Genomic DNA, 26,253 nt, shown 5'->3' with positions numbered 1-26,253 from the left:
GCCCTGTGTGGAATACGGAGATTCTGTTATAGTTCATTAACCTGCTGTCTTCAAGTTGATGTCCCCAGCGCAGAGAACAGCACGCAGGTCGTAGGTTCTGTATCTTGAGGCTGAAACTGATTTTTAGCGAGGTTCTGTTCTGAAATAACGTATCACTTCTTTGGGATGCCACTCGCGTATTTTAATATAGCCACATGAGAAGACTACATGATCTTAACACAACACTTTCTGATACAGCAAAGTACACGATCAAACACAATGTTCACGAAAATGTATCTTTACACTATTTGTGGCACGTGTCTGTGCCTCATGATTACCGGAGTGAATCTTTTAATACTAAATACTGGCAAACACATCCTGCCAGAGACAACATGACTGTACATCTCGAGTGCCTAATCCAGAGTGACGAACAGCCCGAAACACTTCGCGCGTCATACCAGAAAAGTCGTGACCCGAACGCTTCCGAAGTGCTTCGTCTGCAATTTCGTCAGTCTTTTGTTTTTGATTTAAATTGTTTTTAATAATTCTAAAATGACTAACTGATAGTCAGCTGTTGAGAGATATTTATATTAAAAAGTGAAGTCATTCCAATGAGTGGTTTAACTAATAATAATAACTATACTTTAACGTTTTGGCGCCCTTGCTCCGAACACAGCAGCCAATAACAGAGCAGTAGCAATATGCAGGCGGTCTTTCTCACGGGAAAGATATCGAATCTAACATCTGTCACAGGTACCTCACACCACATTTCATCAGATATATACTTCTTACATCTCCACTGCTCTGGGAACAGCTTCTTGGAGCCTAATATGATAGCTGACTAAGCCAAAAATATTACAAGGTGGTGTGGCATCACTCCCTGGATTGCCGTTCTGTTTCCTGTTGGAAGTAATAAACCGACTTCCGTGGCCTGCGACGATATTCTGTAAAAAATTCTCACTATCAGCCTCGTAACACGCAAGCAATTCCGCACAGACGGTTCCCCGTTGCTCCTTATGGTCTTCAACCGAAACTGGGCGAGAAAAAATGTTTCGCAATACTTATTAAAAGCCCCTCGTACTAACTTCCGACTATTACCTGATTAAGAGTCGTAATACATCTCACCTGTGTCAACTAATACCTGCAGGCTACACTGAGAAGAAGTAGAATAACCATTTCATTGGCTAGGGTGTGTGCTGAGAATCTTCTCCCACACGAAACTTCCTGGCATATTAAAACTCTGTGCCAGATCGGGATTCGAAGTCAGGACCTTTGTTTTTCGCTGGCAAATTCTCTACCAACTGAGCTACTCTAGTATGACACACGAGCCCTCCTCACAACTTGACTTCTGCCCGTATCTCATCTCCTACCCTGCAAACTTAACAGAAGTTCTCACGCGAAACTTGCGCGACCAGCACTCCTCGAAGCCCACGCTGTGGTTAAACCATGTCTTTACGATATCCCTCCTCCCAGGACAGCTACTTCCACAAGTTTCGCAGGGAAAAATCCGTGAAATTTGCAAGGAAGGAGACGAGGTATTGGTAAAAGTAAATCTGTCAGGACGGGTCGTGCGTCGTACTCGGGCAGCTCAGCTGGTAGAGCAATTGCCCGCGAAAGGTAAAGGTCTCTGTTTCGGGTGCTGATCCGACACACAGTATTAGTCTTCCAGGAAGTTTCATATTAGCGCGTACTCCTCCACTCCGAGAAAATTCGTTCTTTTCGCTCATGGTCCAATAATGTCTACTCACTTTCTTCTGTGTGGACAATTCTTTGTCGAAGACTTTTGCGATCTCACTGCGGCTTGAATGACCCAGACTCTCGTAGGCGTCTGTGCACGGCGAAAAATTGCTTCCAACTGGAGGACGATTGTTCCACAACATTATCTTTTCTCTCTACGTTCGCCGGGGTTTTTAGGCACTACATACATCCAGAGCATTGCACCCTTGTGTCGAATCCGAGTGAGCGGAAGTCGTTCTCTAAGACTCGCCATCCATGAGGTTCGGTCGCACTTGCTTTCACATGGACGAGCACACGCCAATTGCAACTCTACAGGCGTGTGACGCCTTCCATTGCGTGATGCAATTGTGAAGGCAACATGACAGCAGCCTCCGGGCAAATGGATGCGACTTGGATAATAATCTTCAAACACGTTCTCTCAATTTTCGACGTAAATGGAGTACTTATAACGAATAGACGGCCCATTGCTTATTATCACAATCGATCGTCCTTGATTACACATCTAAAATGGATATGTAATGAGGCGGCTTTAGAAAACAATAGGCGAAGCTAAAACGTCACGAGATATTTCCACGGAAACCTAAGTTAACATTGTTGGAAAGGTATAAAAGGAGACATGGTAATCATTTGTGACACAGTTTGAAAGCCACACAACTCGTAACAGGAGGCTTTGAGAGAATAAGGAGTTCCGAGTTCCCGATGACATCGCCGCTGCATACAAACCTCGGCAACTGTAACAAGCTGTGATGGCCAAAGTTGAGACTGTGAAGACTGGAGTTTTCGGCGAAGCCGCCGTCGTGTCCAAGTCACGGGGAGCGCAGAAGCAGGCGAGGTAGTGGCGTCGAAGCAGTTGGGAGAATGACACAGAGGTACGTTCTGACGACAAACCGCGCTCTAGGAGCTCCCAGGGCTTCACACTAGCCCCGTACTCACATAATTTCTCGTTTTTCAGCCCCTTCACGGGAAGCCGAAATGCTGACTAATAATGCCGAAGCTGTTTGAAGTGCTGACTTTAATGCCGAAGCTGTTTACGAACAAAATGAAGATACGCCGAGTAAAATTTTGTGTGGCTTCTAATAAACAAGTGATCATTCTCCCATGTGTCTGATGTCAAGAATACGCCTTCGGCGAAGATGTGGAGTGCGTCGTTGCAACATTACATGCAGTTTTGTGTTATACTAAGACTATGTTGTGATAGTCGCTACGTCACATGAAGTTTTGTGTTATACTAAGACTATGTTGTAGTAGTCGAGCATTAAATAAACTTTTAACTTATACATAGCGTACGTGGTTTTGTTGCATTACATGTTTTCTGTTATAATGTGCTGAGCTGTTGCCGTATACATGAAGTTTTGTGTCACTCAGAATGTATTATAGGTAGTTGACGGGCTGAAGTTGCTTCTAAATGAAGTTAAGATAGCTGAATGAAAAGGTCATCCTAAATCAGGTTTTATAGCAAGCACCAGAGACTTTCCGAATAACCGAAAAACATGGATTGACGAAGCTACACATTTTAACGGAAAATGCTATTTACTATAGTTAGAAGCTAAGAAAACATGGTGGTTAGCTACGTCACAATGTAGCATGAGTGTGAAGCCTGCACACATTTCACCTTAACCACTTAAGCGCGTCTACGTTGTTTCTGCCTGGCTATGTAAGCCAGCGAAGTTGGCTCTGTTCTTAGTGTCTGTTATCTTCGGCACCTTGCGCCAAGCTCTGCGAAGTTTATCCATACTTTCCTTCTCGCACACCAGAGCCAAGTGATCACTACGAGTCACGTCTCTGGAGAGCTCTAATTACATCCTACAGCTGGACACCGAACCCAGGTCTCCTGTTTACCTCCGGTGCGACGTAGGAGGATGCTGGCCGGAGCTAGCGGAGCAGACAATGTAATAACTGACTGTAATAACTGCTGCAACCGGCAGCATCTATTCTTAATGCCACTGATGTACACGTTGACCATTTTACGTGGTTATAAGTATTTCCAGATAGCATGAAGAAGGAGTATGAAGTAGGATGATCAAGTAAAACCTGTAACAGGAAAGGCAAATAAAAGACTTCATTTTTTGGAATTGGTCTGGGGAAATGTAGTGCATCTGTATAATGGAAATCGCCCACAAGAGACTAGTGCGAGCAATTATAGAGTATTGTTCTGTTGTTTGGAGACCCTATAAGGAAGTCATGAAAGATAGTCATAAATTAAACTCCGATTGCCGATTAAAAGGAGAAAAAAAAGAACATTTTTATATGTAATCTGTACTTACATGTTGACAGAACTTCTCCACGTAATCACCATCCAAATTCAATCATTGGTCATACCATGACGCCAGCTTCTTTACCCCTCCATCAAGAACAGATGCTGCATAGTGCTTCAGCCAGTTGTTGAAAGCATTCTTGAGCTCCTCGTTGGCAGTGAAATGCTGAACAGCTAGCCAGGTCTTCATCTTGGGGAAGAGACGATAGTCGTTTGGTGCCAAGTTCTGACTATAAAGGAGCGCAAGGGGGGATGTTCGAAAATCTACCTGCTGAAAAGTCTGAGTCTTTCCTTCAGTCGATTCACAATAGAGAGTCAAGCATTGCCATTCCTTCGGTAATCACCACATTTTTTGGATTGCCCTTCGGAGTTTAGGAAGAAGCTCACAAGAAATCTGTGATGTCGCATTTATCTCAAACGCTATTTACATACAGTCTATTGTCAAAAATCGTTTGCGATCCCAGAAAACTGTACCAAATATTTTGAGATTTGATACCATCTGCTTGAGTTTTTTTAGCTCATTGGGACAATGAGTGTGCACCCACTGTTTTGACTTCCTTAGTATCAGAGATCACGTACTGCATCCATGTCTCGCTCCCCGTAAGGTCCTCTTCATAACGTCCTCCCTCTCTTCATTGTAGCGCTTAAGGTTATTGAGGAAGGAAGGAAGGAAGATTTGGTTTAACGTCTCGTCGACAACGAGGTCATTAGAGACGGAGCAAAAGCTCGGACTGCATGAAGGATGGGGAAGGAAATCGGCCGTTCCTTTTCAAAGGAACCATCCCGACATTTGCTTGAAGCCATTTAGGGAGATCACGGAAAACCTAAATCTGTATGGTCGGAAGTGGATTTGAACCATCCTCTCGAACGCATGTCCAGTGCGCTAGCCACTACGCCACCTCGCTCGATGGCAATCGAGGCCCTACCCATTCGTTCGGTTTTGTGAACATCGATTAGACATTTTGGTACCCACCGTGCATAAGACTTGTGGTAACCGAAAGCCTCTGTGACAACGTTGAAGAGTGTTGTCCTTGAAATCTTAGTCAGATTTTCCGAAAGTTAGAAAATTGAGAAAAGACGTCTGTAATGCACAATTTCGTAAACATATTACATAAATGCATGTTATATCTGAATGGCCGGCCGCGGTGGTCTCGCGGTTCTAGGCGCGCAGTCCGGAGCCGCGCGACTGCTAGGGTCGCAGGTTCGAATCCTGCCTCGGGCATGGATGTGTGTGATGTCCTTAGGTTAGTTAGGTTTAAGTAGTTCTAAGTTCTAGGGGACTGATGACCACAGCTGTTAAGTCCCATAGTGCTCAGAGCCATTTGAACCATTTGATATCTGAATGTCTTCCTCGACCACTTTCGACTTGCACACCTGTGCGACCAGCCATTAATTTTCTGCATCACTCCTCATAACATCATCACTCGACCCCATTCCCGCCCATACATCCGAAACCACCGCCATCTGCTGACGGCTGCGCCGGCGCCATTCTGCCCATGTGGGCAAGTGCTGACGGTACGCCACATTTTAACGTCCTGTCCGAATTTTAATACACTGCGCATTGATCTTGGCCTGCCATGTACTCTGGATGACAATTTAGCGGATGACACAGGAACAGCTGCTCGCGTTCTTCGTTTTATCCACTTGACAAACCTGTCTAAGGACATTTGATTATGCTGTTTTCTTTTAATCCCTTGCCTGTTAATGTGCCTTTTATAGTGTTGTCCTTTTTAGTTGTTGTTTTAACCTTGTGCCTCGCAGTGCATTCATAGCTAAGTCTGGGCGCTAATGACCACTGTAGTTGTGCGCCCTAAAAAAAAAAAAAAAAAAAAAAAAAAAAAAAAAAAAAAAAAAAAAAAAACCGAAACAATCGAAGATGAGTTTTGTCCGCATTGAGTCCTTCTGCTTGCAAGAGATGAATCACAGAACATACCTCACAAGTGACAGGAGATACAATAATACAGTCCATTTCAATCGCATGCTGCTTACACAATGACGAACGAAACAGAGATCTGCCTGACACGACATGGCTTTCGAAGTCTCATTTTTCAACCGCTCAAGTGCCATGAAGTTGCTAGCTTTAGTTTATTTTTAGTAACCATAATGGCCGTCGTACACTCGAAGACAAAAAAAGAAGCACCACGAAGAAATTATCCGAATGGGATGGAAATCTGTAGATATGATGTACTCTACATGTAAAGACATACAAATGATTAAAATATCATAAAAATTGGATGATTAATTCAAGAGAAAGACATTCATAAATAAAGTAAGACAATAACGCGTTTGTTCACTTATGACCCTCAAAAAAGCAGTTATTCGGCTTGACATTGATTGATAAAGGTATTGGATGTCCTCCTGAGGGATATTCTGTCCGACTGGCCCGTTAAATCGTATTGGATGTCCTCCTGAGGGATATTCTGTCCGACTGGCCCGTTAAATCGTCAAAATCCGAGCTGGTTGGAGGGCGCAGACATTCGGGAGAGATCCGGCGACCTTGCTGGCAAAGGTAGAGCTTAGCAAGCACAAAGACAAGCAGTAGGGACTCTCGCCGTGTGCGGGCGGGCATTATCTTGCTGAAATGTGAGCACAGGATGGCTTGCGTAAAGGGCAACAAAGCGGTGAGTGCTGTAAGGGTGCCGTGGATGACAACCACAGGGGTACTGCTGGGAAAAGAAGTGACACCCCAGACCATCACTCCAGGCTGTTCGGCCGGAGAGCGGGCGACAGTCAGGCTGGCACCACACCGCTGTCCGGGGCGTCTCCAGAAACGTCTTCGGTCTGAACGTCATTGACTGGAGTACAATTGTATTCACTGATACGTTCCTTCGTTAACCAATTTCTGACAACGTCTTTAATACAATTAGACGTCGGAGCTTTGTTTATGTTAACGTTGTGATATGGAGAATTGACGAAAATTAGTACAGAGTTCGATTTTAAATTGAATTGGATATCATCTTTTCTGTCAACCATTTTTCATAATTTTGTTGGTTCACGTGGTTGCGGTAATCTTCCGTTGCTTGATTTGACTTCCACGTAACAATTTTTACCGCCTGCATGGGATATTATTAGGTACTATCCCTTTGATACCGCTTTGAAGAGACGGTGAGTTGTATTATCAGTAAACAAGTACTTTGTTTTCCTCCCTGTTTTTTTTCTTTTTTTAATTGCTTCAAATACGCAATTCTTTTTCGCGGATGTCGCTTCTCTCTAACAATTTGTAACTACATGATTTTGTTTTCTTCCACTGGAAATTTAATTCCTTCCACAACTGCCGTACACTAGCGTTGCTTGAAAGTTTACAATTTCTTTCGACTCCTGTTTAATTCGTTTCACTATAGGCACTCGTTTTCGATCAGATAAAAGTTTTAAACAATGGCTTCATCAAAACTAGACTGTCTGTAATTGTTTTGAGTTTCCGTTTTATATCTACAGTTACAAACTCCCTTGCTCCGCTAGATGACCATAGCCTACGTTCTCTTTTAATTTTCTAGATAGCGTAACGCGAAACGTCTGTGGCCATATGCGCTCTCAGCTGAACTTTCTGCACCGGAATGTTCCTTCCCTGAGATGACTCACCTTCCATAAACATTAAAACGTTGTGTACAGTCTGCTGAGATTGACTACTTAGTTTCCTGCCTTTCATTTTGAAGTACTAATTTTAGTGTGGAGGCACTGTGCACTAGTAATACAGACACGGAAAACCACCGAACTTTTCTTAATTCACAACAGACACACGTGGTAAACCAGTTTGTTAGTGCTGAACAGTCCCTGCGCAGTTACATTAGATTCGTTCGCGGAAAGGCATCATAAAGGAGTCCAACGGTTTTTAAACTGTCTCAACTGCACATGCGCTCCTTTGCGATAGTTTCGACCGTCAGAAACCTTTGCGTTTACTCGAGCGCCTAACTCCCGTGTTCCGTTGTTTGGACACCTGTGCGCTAGTTGACACCTTTGCTCAAACGTTTTTGAATTAAGCAATGAAACACTGCATCTGGTACGTATGCCTAGCACTATGAGTTTCGAACATTTATTTTCATAGTCAAGTGCTAATATTTACATAAGTATTTTGTCTGTATATGGGTTATGCCTATCTTGCAATGTACTGTTGCGTCATGAGATACTGGGCCTCCTCCATAATGCAGAAAACCACGTAAACACTTCAGTCTGGAACCGAGCGACCGCTACGCTCGCAGGTTCCAATCCTGCCTCGGGCATGGATGTGTGTGATGTCCTTAGGTTAGTTAGGTTTAAGTAGTTCTAGGTTCTAGATGACTGATGACCTCCGATGTTAAGTCCCACAGTGCTCAGAGCCATTTTTGAACCACACATATAGTGTGAAACAAACAGTGTGAACAATTTTTTTGCGAGTATGTCGTTTTCAGCATAATGGAAGAGGCACAGTACCTTATAACTTCAACATGACTTCTTCAGTGCGAGGGAGGCAGTACAACACACAAAATACTAATGTAAATATTTGATTATGACAATGAGAAATTCTGGAAATGCGTCGTGCTAAGCATGAAAAAATACGTAAGTGGTGCAATATTTCATTAGTTAAATAATTAAGTACATATGCAGGCTTTCCAGAAATATCAAAATTGAGTCAAATGTTTCTGCTTCCCACTTGAGATCGGCACTTTTTTGGAGAAGCAGTGATGCACATAATGTTAAACTGAAGGAGTTCTGAATTATTCCTGACACTTTCCACTTTCCTCATCAACATCCTGCTTCCTTTTACACATGTTCATTATATAAAAACGATGACAAATTTGATAAACTTGTCTCATTGATTTTAGTAACACAAATTTTGTTGCTGAATGACTATAAATTGCAAATAATTAATGCCAATGTTAATAAATTACAATGCAATAAATAGCTAAACATTGCAAGTGCTGGAAATTATCTAATTTTAAGAAAAATTATCACTGTTGTAGTTGCTAGGCACTGGGGTGCAATGTGTCCAGTGGTTATGAATCTAGTATGTAGCTTAGTTTCACCAAAATACGTGTGACACTACAGCATCCATGTTTCTACCTACGCCATATCAAGTCTGAAGTGAGCCGCTAGGATGTTTTAAATTTTCAAAAGAGTGAGATGTGTAGTTCATTTCAGAGGCTAGCAGGAAACTAATACTTATTTTCTTCAACAACAAGACTACGAGACTGATCAAAAAAAGCTACGCGCTGCACGCACTGATCCCTTTGGAGCAGGTTTATTAAACGCTTTTGAGCCAGAAGAATTTCCTTTGGTCAGTCGAAACCAATTGCAGCCGTCCATTGTCTGTCACCAGCACATCTTTCGCCTTAGACGCAAACCACGGATATTGCGAGAATGACTGCGTCGCACGCATTCGCGCGGTTGCAGTGTTTGCAACCGTATCTAGAGCGGACCAACTGTACCAATCGCAAAGCTTTCGGATACCTAGAGAGGCGTGTGCCAATCTTTGTAAGGGACTGAAGGGCAGTGGTTTATTGTCCGAGCTGGCGTGACTTAAAGTGTGACATTTATTGAAATATATCAAATAGAATCGTCAGAACTTTTGAACAGTTTGCGTTCGGACGTTGAGATTGCACGGTTGGCCGAGGGGCATGATGGGAATCTGTATGTACATGCGCCTTGTTGCTGTCGGCCATTTGCACGTGAAAATGTCACGGTACAGCGTGCCTGAGCGTATAGGCCTAGTATGCGAGCAATAATAGCCCAACTGCGGTTCAACGGAAGTTTGCGACCGAGTTCAAGCTGAAGACAACCGGTCCATGTGTGCTAACAATGTTCGTGATGGCAGTGTTGGCAATGTCAGTCGTCCAAAAATGGCGACAACGCCTGAAAACAATAATAACACAGTCACTGTGTTTGAAACCAACCCCGTGAAACCGACTAAACGAGTTGCACAACAGGTGGGGGATCAACTGTGAGACACTGTGACAAATTTTTGTTGAAGACCTGCATCTCTCCCCATACAAAATTTAAACTTATGACCCATTAAGCCCCAGGGTCATGGAAAAGCGGTTGTGTTTGGCCGACGCAAAACTGCCGAAAAGGACTTTGATGAGAATATGGTTTGGTTTAGCGACGAAGCATACTTTCATTTGGACGGATTCGTGAATACGCAAAATTAGCGCATTTGGGGGACTGAGAATCCGCGTTTCGCGATCGAGAAGCCTCTTCACCCTCAACGGATGACTATGTGCCGCGCAATGTTCAGTCACGGAATAATCGATGTGATGTTCCTCGATGGCACGATGGCTACCGAATGATACGTGAAGGTTTTGGAAGATGAATTCATCTCCATTATCTAGAGTGATCCTGATTTCGATAAGATATGGTTCGTGTAAGCCGGAGCTCGACCCCATGGAAGTAGGAGAGTGTGTGATGTTTGGAGGAAGACTGTGGGGACACATCCTGGCTATTGTCGATGTCCGACCACCCGTCTTATCGTTCCTTTTTTGACGACTCTCTCGACCGTCAATACGGATTGTATGTATCTGCCCTGCTACCCCCTGGAGTTCGCTTTCGTCGCCTCCTTCAGTACCTTGATTTTCCACTCCCTGCAACCTTTCAAGTGGGCGAGAGCAAAACGCCACCTTGGCTTCAGGCTCAGGTTCACGTCCACCTTGACCTGAGCTCGCTCCCAAAGGAGGTTATCCCAGCTTCAGTATACCGCTTCCAGTTTGTCGAACTTCGTTCGAAGTTCATTAATGTGATCTTCATTTATACAAATGGCTCTAACTCCAATGACGGTGCCGGGTGTTCTTTTATTGTCGGGGCACACAGTTTCAAATACCGGCTCAATAGCCACTGTTCGGTCTTTACATCTGAGCTATTTGCCCTCCACCACGCTGTTCTTTACATCCGCCGCCACCGACATTCTGCTTCTGTCATCTGCTCTGATTCCCTGAGCGCCAGCCGGAGCCTCTGTGATCCGTATCCGGTTCAACGCTCTCTTCAGCAGCTGGCGGACGACGGTTCTCCGGTTACCTTTATGTAGGTTCCTGGCCATGTCGGTATCTCTGGGAACGAAACTGCAGACGCCGCAGCCAAGGCTGCGGTCCTCCAACCTCGGACAGCTTCTTGTTGTGTGCCTTCATCTGATTTTGGCAGGGTCATTTGTCAGCGCATTTTATCGCTGTGGCATGCCGATTGGGCTACACTTACTGGCAACAAGCTTCGGGCCTTTAAACCTCTCCCCAACGCTTGCACGACCTCTTTATGCCCTTCTCGACGGGAGGAGGTCGTTTTGGCCCGGTTACGGATTGGTCACTGCCAGTTCAGCCACCGCCATCTGCTGACGGCTGCGCCAGCGCCGTTCTGCCCATGGTGGGAAATTTCTGACGGTACGCCACATTTTAACGTCTTGTCCGAACTTTAATACACTGCGCGTTGATCTTGGCCTGCAATGTACTCTGGATGCCATTTTAGCGAATGACCTAGCAGCAACTGTTCGCGTTCTTCGTTTTATCCACTTGACAAACCTGTCTAAGGACATTTGATTATGCTGTTTTCTTTTAATCCCTTGCCTGTTAATGTGCCTCTTATAGTGTTGTCTCTTTTAGTTTCTGTTTTAACCTTGTGCCTCGCAGTGCATTCATAACTTAGTCTGGGCGCTAACGACCACTGTAGTCGTGCGCCCTAAAACCACAAAAAAAACACAGAAAAAAACATTCTGGCTCCAAGGTACCTAGAAGCCACTGGTATAGGCCTCGATTGGCCGCCATATTCTTCTGATCTGAACACATGCTACGCCTTTTTTATGGGGCGATATTAAAGACAAGGTGTATAGCGATAACCCCAAAACTACTGCTGAGCTGAAAACAGCCGTTCAGGAGGTCATCGACAGCATCGATGTTCCGACGCTTCGGCGGGTCATGCAGAATTTCGCCATTAGTCTGCGGCACATCATCGCCAATGGTGGCAGGCATATAGAACATGTCACAACTTATCTCCGAATACCTGTAGTGATGTTTACATGCTGAATAAAGTTTGTAACCAACAATTCAGTAATGGTCACCTTGTACCCTGTCGGCAGGCCCGCGCTGATGGTGCGCGACCCCGAGCTGGTGCAGCGCGTGCTGGTGTCCGAGTTCGCCTCCTTCCCCGACCGGCACGCGCGCACGGGCCAGTTCCGCGACCCGCTGGGCCACGCCAACCTCTTCCTGATGAGGAGCCCGCGCTGGCGCGTGCTGCGCTCCAAGCTCAGCCCCGCCTTCACCTCTGGCCACCTGCGCCGCATGGCACCCATCGTCGACCGCTGCGCGGACCAGCTGCTCGGACTCCTGCAGGGCGCCGTCGACGCCCGCGAGATCATGGCCCGCTTCACCACCGACGTCATCAGTAACTGCGCCTTCGGTGAGTGCCTTTCTGCGCCAGCCACACTACCAGAAAGAAGCAGTTCGTGTCTCTCAGTGCAGTACCATTTTGGGCTTAGCTGATACATCCAAATCAACCAAAAATAAACGCAAAATATAACCGATAGTCAGATGAAAACCGAACTCCCGGCACACCGGGACCATGGAATGGTTCCATTCAAAAGTAATCACCATACGCATTAAGACATTACCGAGTGAGATGGCGCACTGGACTCGCATTTGGGAAGACGACGGTTCAAACCCGCGTCCGGCCATCCTGATTTTGGTTTTCCGTAATTTCCCTAAACTTCTTCAGGCAAATGCCGGGACGGTCCCTTTTGAAAGGGCACGGCCGACTTCCTCCCTCGTCCCTCCCTAATCCGATGGGACCTCGCTGTTTGGTCCCCCTTCCGAGATCAATCACCCAACAACCATTAAGATTTTTATCCCATTAGAAGAGGAGACGATCAGTTCCTTTTTTGTGGAACGCAGTCTGCCGCTGACATATCCACAACTATAACCACTCGTTAACTTCCTCATCCAAATGAAACCGACGTTCAAGCATGTCTTTCTTTAAATCGTCATAGATCTTAAAAGCACACAGTGAAGGATCCGGGCTGTGCAGAGGATGTTGGAGTGTTTCCCAACCAAATCGCTGAAGCGTATCCTTCATCCGGTTGGCAATTCCATGTAGATACCAATAGCTTTGGGTCGTTGCCAACCGCGACCCACGGGGTCTTCTGAAAACGGCGCTTACCCACAATGCCCCTCGCCGCCACACACTCTGTCGAAGAATAACACTGCCTGTAGAAAGGGCTTCTCTTATCTTGCCAGTTTACATCAGATTTACAGTGCACCCCCGAGCGATTTCGAGGGATGGACTGCACTTTAATATTTCGCGCTTGCGGACGGGCGTTATCGTGCAAAAGGATGATTCCTTCCGACATCATTCCTCGCGGTATTCACATTATGGCAAGTCTGAGTTTCTGCAATGCGTCTTCATAGTGCTGTGCATTGATTGAGATCCCACGCTGGAAGAACTCGACGAGAAGAGGGTACCTGCAGTCAGAGGAGGACACCATAATGACCTTACCGGAACTTGTGTGGACAAGTCTGGATTTACAGAATGAGATTTTCAGTCTGCAGCGGAGTGTGCCCTGATATGAACGTGCCTGGTAGATTGAAACTGTGTGCCCGACCGAGTCTCGAACTCGGGACCTTTGCCTTTCGCGGGCAAGTGCGCTACCATCTGAGCTACCCAAGCACGACTCACGCCGCATCCTCACAGTTTTACTGCTGCCAGTACCTCGTCTCCTACCTTCGTCTCCTGCGAGGAGAGATTCTCTGCAGGAGAGCTTCTGTAAAGTTTGGAAGGTAGGAGACGAGGTACTGGCAGAAGTAAAACTGTGAGGATGGGGCCTTAGTCGTGCATGGGTAGCTCAGACGGTAGAGCACTTGCCCACGAAAGGCAAAGGTCCCGACTTTGAGTCTCGGTCCGGCACACAGTTTTAATCTGCCAGGAAGTTTCAAGTCTGGATTTCTTTGGCGGGAGAGATGTGGGAGTTTCCACTGCTGTCGTTTGTCCTTAGGCTGTCGGAATGTTGTTGGTGGAATCATCCTGTTGCACGGTAAAGCCCCCACCACACTGCCAATCGGACCAAGCCTATGCTTCAGGGATTTGGTTGGCAAACACTGTGACGTCGTCCGTAGAGTGCAGACCTTTCACCTTCACATCTTTGCGGACGAGGTACTGAAAGAATGGGTGCAGTTGTGGATCTGTCAGTGGCAGACTGCATTCTACGAAACAGAAATTGATCGTCTCATCTCCCAGAGGGATAAATATCTTACACGTGTGGTAATTAGTTTTGAATGGAACCGTTCCATGGTCCCATTGTGGGGGAGTTCAGTTTTCATTTGACTGTTTCTCATATCTCTCTATATCAGATAAACATTCGTTTGGCGCCTTCCTAGGAGACAGTCTCCATTCCTTCCGATTTGACTATGTAAGGGTAGACCACATGTGGTTTAAATCGAAAGAAGTACTATCGGTGGCAATTGAGAGATTAATGACAGATGGTATTGATCCCCCAGCTCAGAATACTGTTGTACAAGCAACAAAAAAGCGTGCGAAATTTAAAACAATGCAAAATATCTAAGATTGACGAAGTTTTAAAGAATCTCGATATTTAGAGTGAAATTCAATGCGACATGCTTTTCATAGTTTCCACAACGAAACTCTGTCTCGAAACCTGGCAGAAAACCCAACGAGATTCTGCTCACATGTAGAGTACACCAACGGCAATATACACCTCCATTGCCGGCCGTAGTGGCTGAGCGGTTCTAGGCGCTTCAGTCTGGAACCGCGCGGCCGCTACGGTCGCAGGTTCGAATCCTGCCTCGGGCATGGATATGTGTGATGTCCTCAGTTTAGTTAGGTTTAAGTAGTTCTAAGTTCTAGTGGACTGATGACCTCTGAAGTTAACTCACATAGTGCTCAGAGACAACGCCTCCATTGCGCAATAGCAATGATAATGTCGCTGATGGCAGTGCTACTCAAGTAGTGTTACTAAACCGTCTAGTAAAGACATCAGATAATCAAAACCAATAGTAAAATGATTTAGACAAGATGACAGCTTGAGCGAAAAGTAGCAATTGACTCTAAATAACGAAAACTGTGAAGTCATCCACATGAGTACCGTACCAAATGGAATGCGCTAAATTTCGGTTACATGATAAATCGCATAAATTTAAATTCTGTCAGTTCAATTAAATAGTTATGGAGTACAATTACGAATAACTTAAATTGGAACGATCACTTAGAGGGAGATCAAGAAATGAATACACAAATCAGATTCAGAATAGGAACGATCACGTAGATAATGTTGTGGGAAAGGCGAACCAAAAAATGGGATTTATTGTCAACACAGTTATAAATGGGACAGACTGCCTACCCTTCGCTTGTCCGTCCTCGAGAAAGTTCAAAGAAGGGCGCGTCTTTTTGTACTGTTGCAAAAGGGAGGAGGGAGTGCCACGCATGTGATACGTGAATCTGGATGGCAATCATTAAATGAAAGGCGTTTATCGTTGAGACAAGATCTTCTCATGAAATGTCGATCACAACTGAGGGGTCACTCCGTGGTTACGAAGTTTCATTAAAAAAAAAAAAAAAAAAGCCCTCTGGAAATCTAAAAGTATGGAATCAATTTGACATCCTCTGCCGATGACTGGTAGCACTGCCACCTACCGGCGAAGGGAGGATCGATATTCCAGCGGCCGAATGTACGGCGAAGTACGGCATCACGTCATGGCTTGCCTTTATTGAGTGATTTAAGCTGCTTCGCAATACCAAGAATATCTACGTCTATGTTAGTCATGTTGGCAGTTGTTGTTAATCGGAATTCTGGAATAATTCCTTGATCTTCTTTGGTGAAGGAACTTCGGAAAACCGTGTTTAGTAACACTACTTAAGTGGCACTGCCATCAGCGACATAAGCATTGCTACTGCGCAATGCCGGTGTTGATTGCCGCTGGTGCACTCTATATGTGAGCATAATCTCGTTGGGTTTTCTGCCAGATTTCGAGACAGAGTTTTGCACATGTTCAACATATCTTATCCACTTTTGAGCTATTTTCCAGCATTTGCCGCCTCACGTGTCTTATGTTTAATTACTTTTCTCCAAATCATCCACGTCGCCCTGGGGGTTTTAAAAATTAATAAGAATAATCTTGTACATAGAAACAGCTATATATTGTTGCATAGATACTGCTTAAAATTTCAGTGAACGTAGCAAAACGATTCAACTTTGTATAAAGCGCAATGTCACTTATAACCTTTTTTTATGTACAGGCGTGAACTCAAATGCTATGGGCGACCCCAAGTCCCCCTTCCGAGCCTTCGGCCGCAAGATCTTCGAGTTTACGAGGGCTCGTGGCACAGAGATACACGGCATCTTCTACACGCCGTGGCTCAGTGACATTCTGGGCTTCAGCTTCTTCCAGTCGGAGACCAGCAAGTTCCTCAGAAACTCACTGTGGCAAGTCATCAGGGGCAGGTAAGCTACGTCCGCACCGTACAGTTCACAATATTGCAGACATTGTCAGTAACAACAGCTTACCTAGCACGTGCTAGTAAGTCACCAGCACCAGTGTATTATTCGGTAAAGTCAAGTTAGATCACATTTGTATTTACGCCTCAAAATCTGGTTGGTGATCTAGTAATAAAGTACATTTCCTTATTCTCACAGTCGGGTCTAGTATACAAGTATTTCAGGTTTCCATATTCAAATGGGTACGTTTGTAGTTCTGTTTACACATAACTATACGAGAGATGTCAAGAAAGTAACAAACGTTTTGAAATAAAAAAAAAATGGTTCAAATGGCTCTGAGCATTATGGGACTCAACTGCTGTGGTCATTAGTCCCCTAGAACTTAGAACTACTTAAACCTAACTAACCTAAGGACATCACACACACCCATGCCCGAGGCAGGATTCGAACCTGCGACCGTAGCAGTCGCACGGTTCAGGACTGCGCGCCTTCAGTAGCAATGACAGCCTCCAATCTTGTCCTGAAGCGATCGCACGCACTCTTTAAATCAGCGCTGTTCATATTCGATAGCGGTGCGTAGAGATGCGACATTGGGGTGCCTCGTCTCTTTCGTAACTCTTTCGACTACGCTCCAAACATAGTAGTCGTGGGATGGAGGGGGAGGGGGTTCAAATCCGGGGGCCAGAACTCATTTGGCCGAACATGAGAATGTTGTCCGAGAGCCAGTTTTAGACTAAACGGCTCGTATGGGGTCCTCCTCTGCCCTCCGACGCATTGTTCGCTCACTGACATTCGACACTGACACAAATTTCCTCAGCGATTGCCTCGGGTCCTCCGAAATCAGCACCTGAGCCTTTTCGATGATGCCGTAGTTCGTGACACGCGTTTCCTCGAATGAGGTTTCCTCGCCGCGTTAGCAGAATCTTCCCCAGACTTCTCCGAAGCATTATACTTCGCCACAACATCGTAAACAGTTGATCTCGGGTAGCCGAAGAATGGAACTATTTTAGTGGGCGAACGCACCGCGCGAAGACTTTCCATAAGCGCTGCTCTTCGCTGGTTCTCCGCACTTGTCCGCAACATCTCGGTCATTTTGAGGGTCTGACTGTTTACTAGATGCGTGTCGTTTTCAAGAACGACAGTCGCGTCCTCCGGCGGAGCTACGGTATGGTGGGATATTCAAATTGAAATTTGTCCGGATTTAAGCGCCGCACGCTGTAGTTACAGTCCGATTACAATTACTTGTCTGTTGACAGTGTTGCATATCAGCTCTGCTGAAGGCGATACGCAAACACAGCGCGTCACATCACAAGTGCTGAAGTGTTGTTGTATGTAACGCGGAGCAGTGTTGGAAGTGGTTTCTCTGCTCAGTACACAGCCGTTTTTAAGTGATCAGTGTCGCACCGCGGTAGACGACGCGTTCTAGAGAAGGAAGGGTACTTTATTTCAGTTTCTATAATGAAAGGTAAGATCACCATCCACTTTTATTTCGACACAATTTCCTTGGCCTTTAAACCATACAGCGACGGACTCATTGTTGTGGTTGGCAGGAGAGCCAACACCGTGTTACTAGAGGAGGCCGAAAGGCACGCGTTTTAGCTCACGCAGGCTGGCGTGAGGTCTGGAACAGGACAAGGAAATTAGACTTCAGAAAAATGGACGTAGCTGGTGGAATAATTAACTTTAATCCATTAATGATTAACGTCGGTCTTGACGGTACATGATTTACAATATCAATAGAAACTGATAATGGCGCCTTGCTAGGTCATAGCAAATTACGTAGCTGAAGGCTATGCTAACTATCGTCTCGGCAAATGAGAGCGTTTTTTGTCAGTGAATCATCGCTAGCAAAGTGGTTGTACAACTGGGGCGAGTGCTCAGAAGTCTCTCTAGACCTGCCGTGTGGCGGCGCTCGGTCTGCAATCACTGATAGTGGCGACAAGCGGGTCCGACGTATACTACCGGACCGCAGCCGATTTAAAGGCTACCACCTAGCAAGTGTGGTGTCTGGCGGTGACACCACACCCATACTCATTTATTTTACGATGATACCTGGTCCTAACAATAAATAGCAAATTAGACGTGAAATAGGACTGATCCTTGTCCCGGTTTTACACCTCGTTTACTTGAAATGTGCGGTAAGCAATAACATCTCTGCACTCATGTCCTAACCGAACCACAACCTCGTGGTGTGCAATGAAAGCGAAGAAATGGCGGTCAACAACCTGCGGAAAAACTATTAATCACGATATCTTTGTTCACGGTGATTAAAGCTGACCCCCCCCCCCTTTCCTAGTCCATTTCCTGTCGATTCCTCCTACTTGTCCTTGTCAGGGTACAGACAAAGAACAGTCCAACACATGGACAAGCTACCAGGAACTTCTGGAATGAAACCTTCCTCTTTTCAATACCGCACGACGTTAAGATGGTAGTACCGTACTTGGCCGGCGCTCTCTCCGTCAACGCAGAACTTAACCTTTCGTCTGTGCACAAACTGTGCTTATCGTAGCCCGACCGGTTGGCCGTGCGGTCTAACGCACGATTTCCGGGAGGGAAGGAGCGACGGTCCCCGACACGAAACCGCCCGGCGGATTTGTGTCGAGGTCCGGTGAGCCGGCCAGTCTGTGGATGGTTTTAATGCGGTTTTCCATCTGCCTCGGCGAATGCGGGCTGTCTCTCCTAATTCCGCCTCAGCTACACTATGTAGGCGATTGCTGCGCAAACAAGTTCTCCACGTACGCGTACACCACCATTACTCTACCACACAAACATAGGGGTTACAATCGTCCGGTGTGAGACGTTCCCTGAGGGATGGCGGGGGGCCGAACCGCACAATAAACCTGGGTTCGGTGTGGGGCGGCGGAGGGATGAAGTGGACTGCCGTAGTCGTCGTGGGGTTGTCGACCACTGCGGCTGCGGCGGGGACGGAGCCTCTCCGTCGTTTCTAGGTCCCCGGTTAACATAACATGCTTGTCGTAGCTTGCTGAGACTGCATTTAGTTTTACACGAAGAACACAACTGTGCTTTACAGCAGGTGTTTGTTTCAACCGTAACAAGGCAATTTTTAGTGGATAACAGCGGTGTTTTTAACCTGTCTTTTTTTAAAAATTTGTTTGGTGCATCTTCACTTTCGAGGTAGATTCGTCAGAGGCATCTTTTTTGTTTATGACCAACAGTATTTTCTCATTTCTCACTTCTTCATACTTCACACTTTTTATATTCAGTACCAATCCAATGTTATTGCAATAGGAATAAAAATAGCTTTCCTAAATATTTTACTATTTTATTTCCTAACTTACTGATCATTGTATTCGATACAGGTAAGATTTAATCCTATTAAGATATAACTTCAGATCAACTTCAAAAATGTATCATGTCCATGATCATTTTAGTAACACAAAAAGCGGACTTTTAAGGTAATTAACAAATCATTCTTACCCTTTAAGTATCGAGGCAACCTACCTACAACAAATATTGTGTGGGTAACCATCAATTGTCAGAGATATAATATCGGTAATTCTTTTGTGTCACCTATGAAATTCAGTTCATGTGACATGGCATATCTTGAAAGTGACCAGCTCGTTTACACTCGTATCAAAAATGGCAGTTTTAGAGTCTTGACCCCTCTCCGCGAGATAAATTTCTGTTGATGGCCATGGTTATATCTAGTCACATGATCAGCCTCGTTCCTGCTACTCAGCTGTCGAGTAACCCTACTGGTCAGTAAACCGAAACAAATATTGTACACAGTCACAAATTCTGCTGTGAATTGTATTTATTTCTTACTAGCATAAAACAATGGGTCAGTGACGAGGAGTTTGGTACACAGCTGACATTTCTCATATCATGGAATAGGATGTGAGCCATACCTACACATGGTGATATTGCCCACCATGTACAGACTCTAGGGATTGATCGATGAGAGGATATGGAACAAAAAAGGTCTAAAGAACTGATCTCAGGGAATGCATGGTTTCCGTGCTAGGGACCATTTATTCACTCATACTTTGTTGCAGTTGCAGAGACTGCTGTATAATACACGCTGTACCATGCAGCCACAATTACAGTACGCATGGTTTCCTCCTAGAGAGTGGTATTGTTCCTTATACGTCATGCCATTAGCACCCTCTCCTGCCATAGTAATTGGTATTGTTGTGTCCCATTCACTTCTCTCGCTGAGTCACCTTGTAGTGGATGTGATATAGCGTTGTACACAGTGGCTCCTTATTCAAATCGAGAGCTTCTTTACTTACGGAAAGGCAAACGGCAGTGGGCGGTGGGCAGCGAGGTTGATTATGGAGACCTATCCCCGACGACAACAACCACAGCATTCAATGTTTGCAACAGTGTCACGCCGTTTTCACGAAGCAAGAAATCGTGAAGGATGTACCCGAAATCAGACTTGAAGCAAAATTGTGGAAGGCGACCGCCGTGTCTGTCCGACGCAGTTGGCCCTTCAGTATAGGGTAAGCCAAACGACTGTGTGGAACATTCCCCATGACACCCTTATTACTTGGAGCGTGTCCAGGTCTTACTAGCGACAGACTTTCAACATCGGGAGCAGTATTGTCACTAGTTATTACACGGCGGAGCCGTAATATGTGGGCCGGTATAACTGACGGCCGTAGTTTGGGAACAGTCTTCCTTCTTTCTTCGCCTGCTGGAAGAAGTGCCATTGATGATTCGAAGAGTTATGTTGATGCTACATGATGGTGCTCCAGACCACTTTGATACTAACATCCGGGCGCATCTCAATTGTCTCTCCCCTGGTCGATGGATCGGACGAGCGGGTCCAGTTGCATGGCCTGCTCGGTCATCGGATCTCAAGCCGTGCTCTTTCTGGTAATAGGGCCATCGCAAAAGTATCGTGTATGCATAGCCCAATCCATATGTTGAGACACTGAGCAGCGTATTGGTGCTACCCTTGACACTATTCGGATGCAGCCTGGCTGATGTGAACGTGTGAGACAGAAAATGCTACGGCGCATACACGCATGCATTGAGGCACATGGTACCATATTCAAAACATCCTGGCCGCGCTGGTTAGCAGCGTGGTCTATGGGGGCCTTGCCCCGGTTCGCGCGGCTCCCTCCGTCGGAGGTCCGAGTCCTTCCTCGGGCATGTGTTGTCCTTAGCGTACGTTAGTTACATTAAGTAGTGTGTAAGCCTAGGGACCGATGACCTCCGCAGTTTGGTCCCATAGAAACTTACCACAAATTTTCTCAACACACACTTTAACTGTGGCTCCGTGGTGCAGATCGTATTAAACCGCAGTCTCTGTAACAAAGTATGGTTGAATAAATGGTCTCTACATGGAAACCATGCATCTCCGGACATAAGTCCATTAGACCTTTTTTGTTCCGTATTCTCTCATCGACCAATCCCTCGAGTTGGTACACGGTGGAAATCAATCACCCTGTGCAAAAGCTTTCTCACAACGCCTTGTGTCTGCTTAAATGTAAGGCCACCAAACGGTTTGCTCTCTTATAGGGAACAGAGCGGCGAGAAGAGGAGTGACTTCGTGGAGCTGCTGATCCAGCTGAAGAACAAGGGGGTCATCTCGCCAGCTGGGGAGGAGAAGGACAGCAGCAATGTGGAGGCCAAGGACAAGGGACTATTCGGTAAGCCTCTACCTGCGTATTCCTACGAGGAGATTTCTTGCAAAATACGGTGTCGCCGGCGCAGAAACGCATCCTTGTTGTGACTGCGGGGCGAGTCCATCCCATTGTTCGAAAGGGTGGCCCAACTGATCTGTCTGTCGCCTGCTGACCCGCACACTTCGAACATTTTAATTGCTATCATTTTGCCACATAGCGTGGCACAGTATTCATGCGCTCCAAGGGAGCAGAAAAGGTTCCTCTTAATCAGACGGCTACTATTATATGCAAGTGGCCAACGAGGAATCAAAAATTTCATTAAAATGTGTGCTTGAGAGGATTGCAGGAATCGCTAGCTATTCCAATCACTCGATAAAGAAAATAAGGAAGGAGGTTAAAAACATAGCTACAAGTGCTTTTGAAGACTTCACTACATCAGAAAGACGCGTAAAAATTAGAAGAAATTATTATTTTTGGATAATATTGAAGAAAAGATTTTCAGGGGAGTAACATACAATTTCATGTGCCTTATGTCCTTTATTTTGCGTTATCACTATCGCACTAATTGACGTTGTTCACTAACTGAATTTCTTACGTCTTTTTTATGACATTTCTATAAGACAGGATGTGGTCGATCTTGTTTTGCTTTGGTTGATCCTTTGTTAATGGTAGCATTTTTTCTTTTTTTTGGGGGGGGGGGGGGGGGTTCTATACAGGACGTCCCAGGAATGTTGTGACGAACTTCGAGGAGTTGTACAGGGTCTCTTGAGGAAAAATCGAGACCTCGAAAAATCGTGTCCGGAAACGTCATCCAATGACGCTACAAAGTGTCGAAGTGGCAGCAAACGTTACTGTGTACGCTGACGGACCACTGGTGAATCGTCTCGCAATGTTGTTTGTTGCTGAGTGATCGCGACTGATTGCCACCAGCGCCGGTGGAGAAGATGCAGCTAGCTGCTGCATAAACAGGCCTTGTCTCCTATGAATGCCATGCTCTGTTGCCTTTTTGGATGATGGTTTCAGACATAGGTTTCCATGTGTAGTTTATTTTTCTCCTGGATACCGAAATACACCAGAGATTTTAGAGGTGTCCACGAAAGCTTGAAGAGAACACAGTGTATGATTTCCTAGCTGCAGAGAACCAAATTGAAGGGTGTTACCTGGTGTGTCCAGAACACTGCGTGAGACTGTTGCAGCGGGCAGCAACGCTGTTTCATCTGAACTTGCAAATAAAAAAGGTGTGAATGAAGTTAAAGGCATTATTCAGTTGGTGGAGCATATTCCACGTGTAGAATTTCTACATGTATTAGTACTCCATAGACGAGATTGTCGCGAACGTTGCGTATCTATCGTTTTCAACTGCAGCAGATGCAGCACATTCCAGACGGAGACGAAGGCAGAGGCTAGTTGCAAATCGTCGAGTGATTCATTATTTTATTATGACGTTTTTGGAGAACGACAATCTCCTCTATAAAAATTGACATGGATTCCGCAAACAAAGATCTTGCAAAACTCAACTTGCACTTTTCCTGCATGAGATTCATAGCGCTCCGGTTGATACCGTGTTCCCCGATTTCAGGAAGGCATTTGACACCGTCTCGCACTGCCGTTTAGTCATAAAAAGCACGTGTTTATCGAGCATTGAATCAGATTTGCGACTGGATTCAATAATTCCTTGCAGACAGAACTCCTAACGGAACAAAATCGACAGATGTACAGATAATTACCGGAGTACTCGAAGGAAGTGTGATAGGACCGTTACTGTTGACAGTATATATAAATGATTAGAATAAAGCATCAGAATATCTTAAGAGTGTTCACAGATGGTACTGTTGTCTATAAGAAAGCCGAAGACAGTATCGATTTGTAGATTCAGCTGCAGAGGACTGATGAATCGTGCACGTTCTGGCAGATGGCCCTTATCGTAAATAAATGTCACATATTGCGCATATATAAGACAAGAAATCCTCTACTGTTGAACTAAACTATTGATGACAAATTGCTGGAAACATTATCTACTGTAAAATATCTGGGAATAACTACCTAGAGTGATATTGAGTGGAATGGCCTCATAAAGCAGATAGTAGGAAAAGTAGATGCTAGATTAAGATTCATAGGAAGAATCCTAAGGAAATGTAACTGAGCCACGAAAGAAGTGGCATATAAGGCGCTTGTTCGATCGATTTTGAATATCGTTCATCCTCACTAGGTAGCACTGATAAAACAGATAGAGAGGTCCAAAGAAGAGCAGCGAGTTTCGTCAGGGGATTGTTTAGGCGGCGCAAGAGCGTTACAGAGGTGCTCAACAAACTGCAGTGGCAGACGCTATAAGAGAGTCATTATGCATGAGAGAGAGGCTTAATTTTTCAATTTCAAGAGAGCACTTCCTCTCACATACATCTCCCGAAATGACCACGACGAGAAAATTCGATAATTTAAAGCTCATAAAGACGCTTACGAACAATCATTCTTCCCAAGCGCCAATCGCTAGTGGAACAGTGAAGGAGTGACCAGTTAGTGGCACCAGAAGTGCCCTCTGCTACACACCAGTAGGTGGCTTGCGGAGTATTATGTAGATGTAGGTGTAGTAGTGTTTAATGATGAAGCCATTTCCACTCGTGATAATGCCAGTAACACTCATAACTCACGACGTTGGTCCAACGGAAACCCGCATGACTTTGTGGGGACACATTTTGAACAATGTTTCTGTGTAAATATGTGGTGTGGTATGACACACAGTCACTTGAATGGAAGTGTTGTGCTACCGCATCGTCATAAGTCGAACCGTTATCTAAACTCTCTTGAAAATGAGGTTCGAGCATTGGCGGAAGAGATTAAAAAAAATGGTTCAAATGGCTCTGAGCACTATGGGACTCAACTGCTGTGGTCATTAGTCCCCTAGAACTTAGAACTACTTAAACCTAACTAACCTAAGGACATCACACACATCCATGCCCGAGGCACCATTCGAACCTGCGACCGTAGCAGTCGCACGGTTCCGGACTGCACGCCTAGAACCGCGAGACCACTGCGGCCGGCGGCGGAAGAGATTCCTTTGGATATATGGGTAGGTAAGTTCTCCCATCATGATAGGGGCCGGCTGCTGTAGCGGAGCGGGTCTACGCGCTTCAGTCCGGAATCGCGCTGCTCCTACGGTCGCAGGTTCGAATTCTGCCTCGGGCATGGATGTTTGTGATGTTCTTAGGTTAGTTAGGTTTAAGTAGTTCTAAGTCTAGGGGACTGAAGACCTCAGATGTTAAGTCCCACAGTCCTTAGAGCCATTTTAAACCATTTAGAGCCATAATAGGGACCCTGTATATTCTGGTCATCAGGTGACACATCGTCTAAAGCAAACAATCGCCAGAAGATGCAACGGTAGAATTTCTCATTGTTCTTGGTCACCAACGCCGCCTTTTAGTTTACATTCCAATAGCTGTATCTCTGTTACAAATATATATGGGACTCAACGGTATACATAGTTGGCAAAATAAAACTGCTCCATAAAATATTTCACGCACATGAAGATAGGCAATCCCACTTACACCAGCTGCCCCGAGTGCAGAAGTTGGGTTGTCTATCTTAAGGTGCTTAAAATATTTTAGGGAAAAGTTTTACTTTCCCCACCGAGTATGAATCGTTTGATTCGTATTAGTCTACGTCTACATCTGTACTCTATGAGTCACTTCACGGTGTGTGGCGAAGAGTACTTTGTGCACCAGTGCACTTCCTCCTTTTACTGTTCCAGTCGCGTATGGTTCGCAGGAAGAACGACTCATGGTAACCTTCCTTGTGGGCTTGAACCTCTGATTTTATCTCCATGGTCTTTTCGCAAGATATACATAGGAGGAAGCAACATATTGATTATCTTTTCTAGGACGGTATGCTCCTGGTATTTTAAAAGTAGACCATAATGGAAATCTGCGACCCCATGATTACTCTGTAATTCACTATTAAATGCCTTACAGTGGTTCATCGAATCAACTTTAAGCTACTTCCCTACAGTTCCACTTTCGAACAACGCGCGGGGAAAACGAACATTTAAATCTTTTCGTGTGAGCTCAGTTTTCTCTTATTTTATTATGATGATCATTTCTTCCCATGTAGGTTGGGGCCAACAAAATATTTTCGGACTTTTAGAAGAAAGTTGGTGATTGAAATTTCATGTGATGGTTCTGCCGAAGCGAAAAACTTGCCACTCTCTCCTCTATTTCGCGATAATACAAAACGAGCTGTCCTTTTTTGAATTTTTTGGATGTCTTCCGTCAGTTCTGTCTGATACTGATCCCATATCG

At 45.3% G+C, this 26,253-nt stretch overlaps 1 protein-coding gene across 1 annotated transcript in view; it reads left to right on the top strand.

The window, feature by feature from the left end:
* The window catches only part of LOC126281456 (cytochrome P450 6k1-like), a 60,181-nt gene that overhangs the window by 19,879 nt on the left and 14,049 nt on the right, over positions 1-26,253 (top strand). Inside the window, exons 3-5 of the mRNA XM_049980441.1 lie at positions 12,000-12,319; positions 16,166-16,370; positions 21,855-21,985. Coding sequence (XP_049836398.1) covers positions 12,000-12,319; positions 16,166-16,370; positions 21,855-21,985 — 656 coding nt within the window. The remainder of the gene's footprint in view (positions 1-11,999; positions 12,320-16,165; positions 16,371-21,854; positions 21,986-26,253) is intronic.

This window comes from Schistocerca gregaria, chromosome 7, assembly GCF_023897955.1.
Source record: "Schistocerca gregaria isolate iqSchGreg1 chromosome 7, iqSchGreg1.2, whole genome shotgun sequence".
NCBI lineage: Eukaryota > Metazoa > Arthropoda > Insecta > Orthoptera > Acrididae > Schistocerca > Schistocerca gregaria.
Note: the sequence above shows the minus strand (reverse complement) of the source record. Positions and strands in the feature narration are given on the sequence as shown.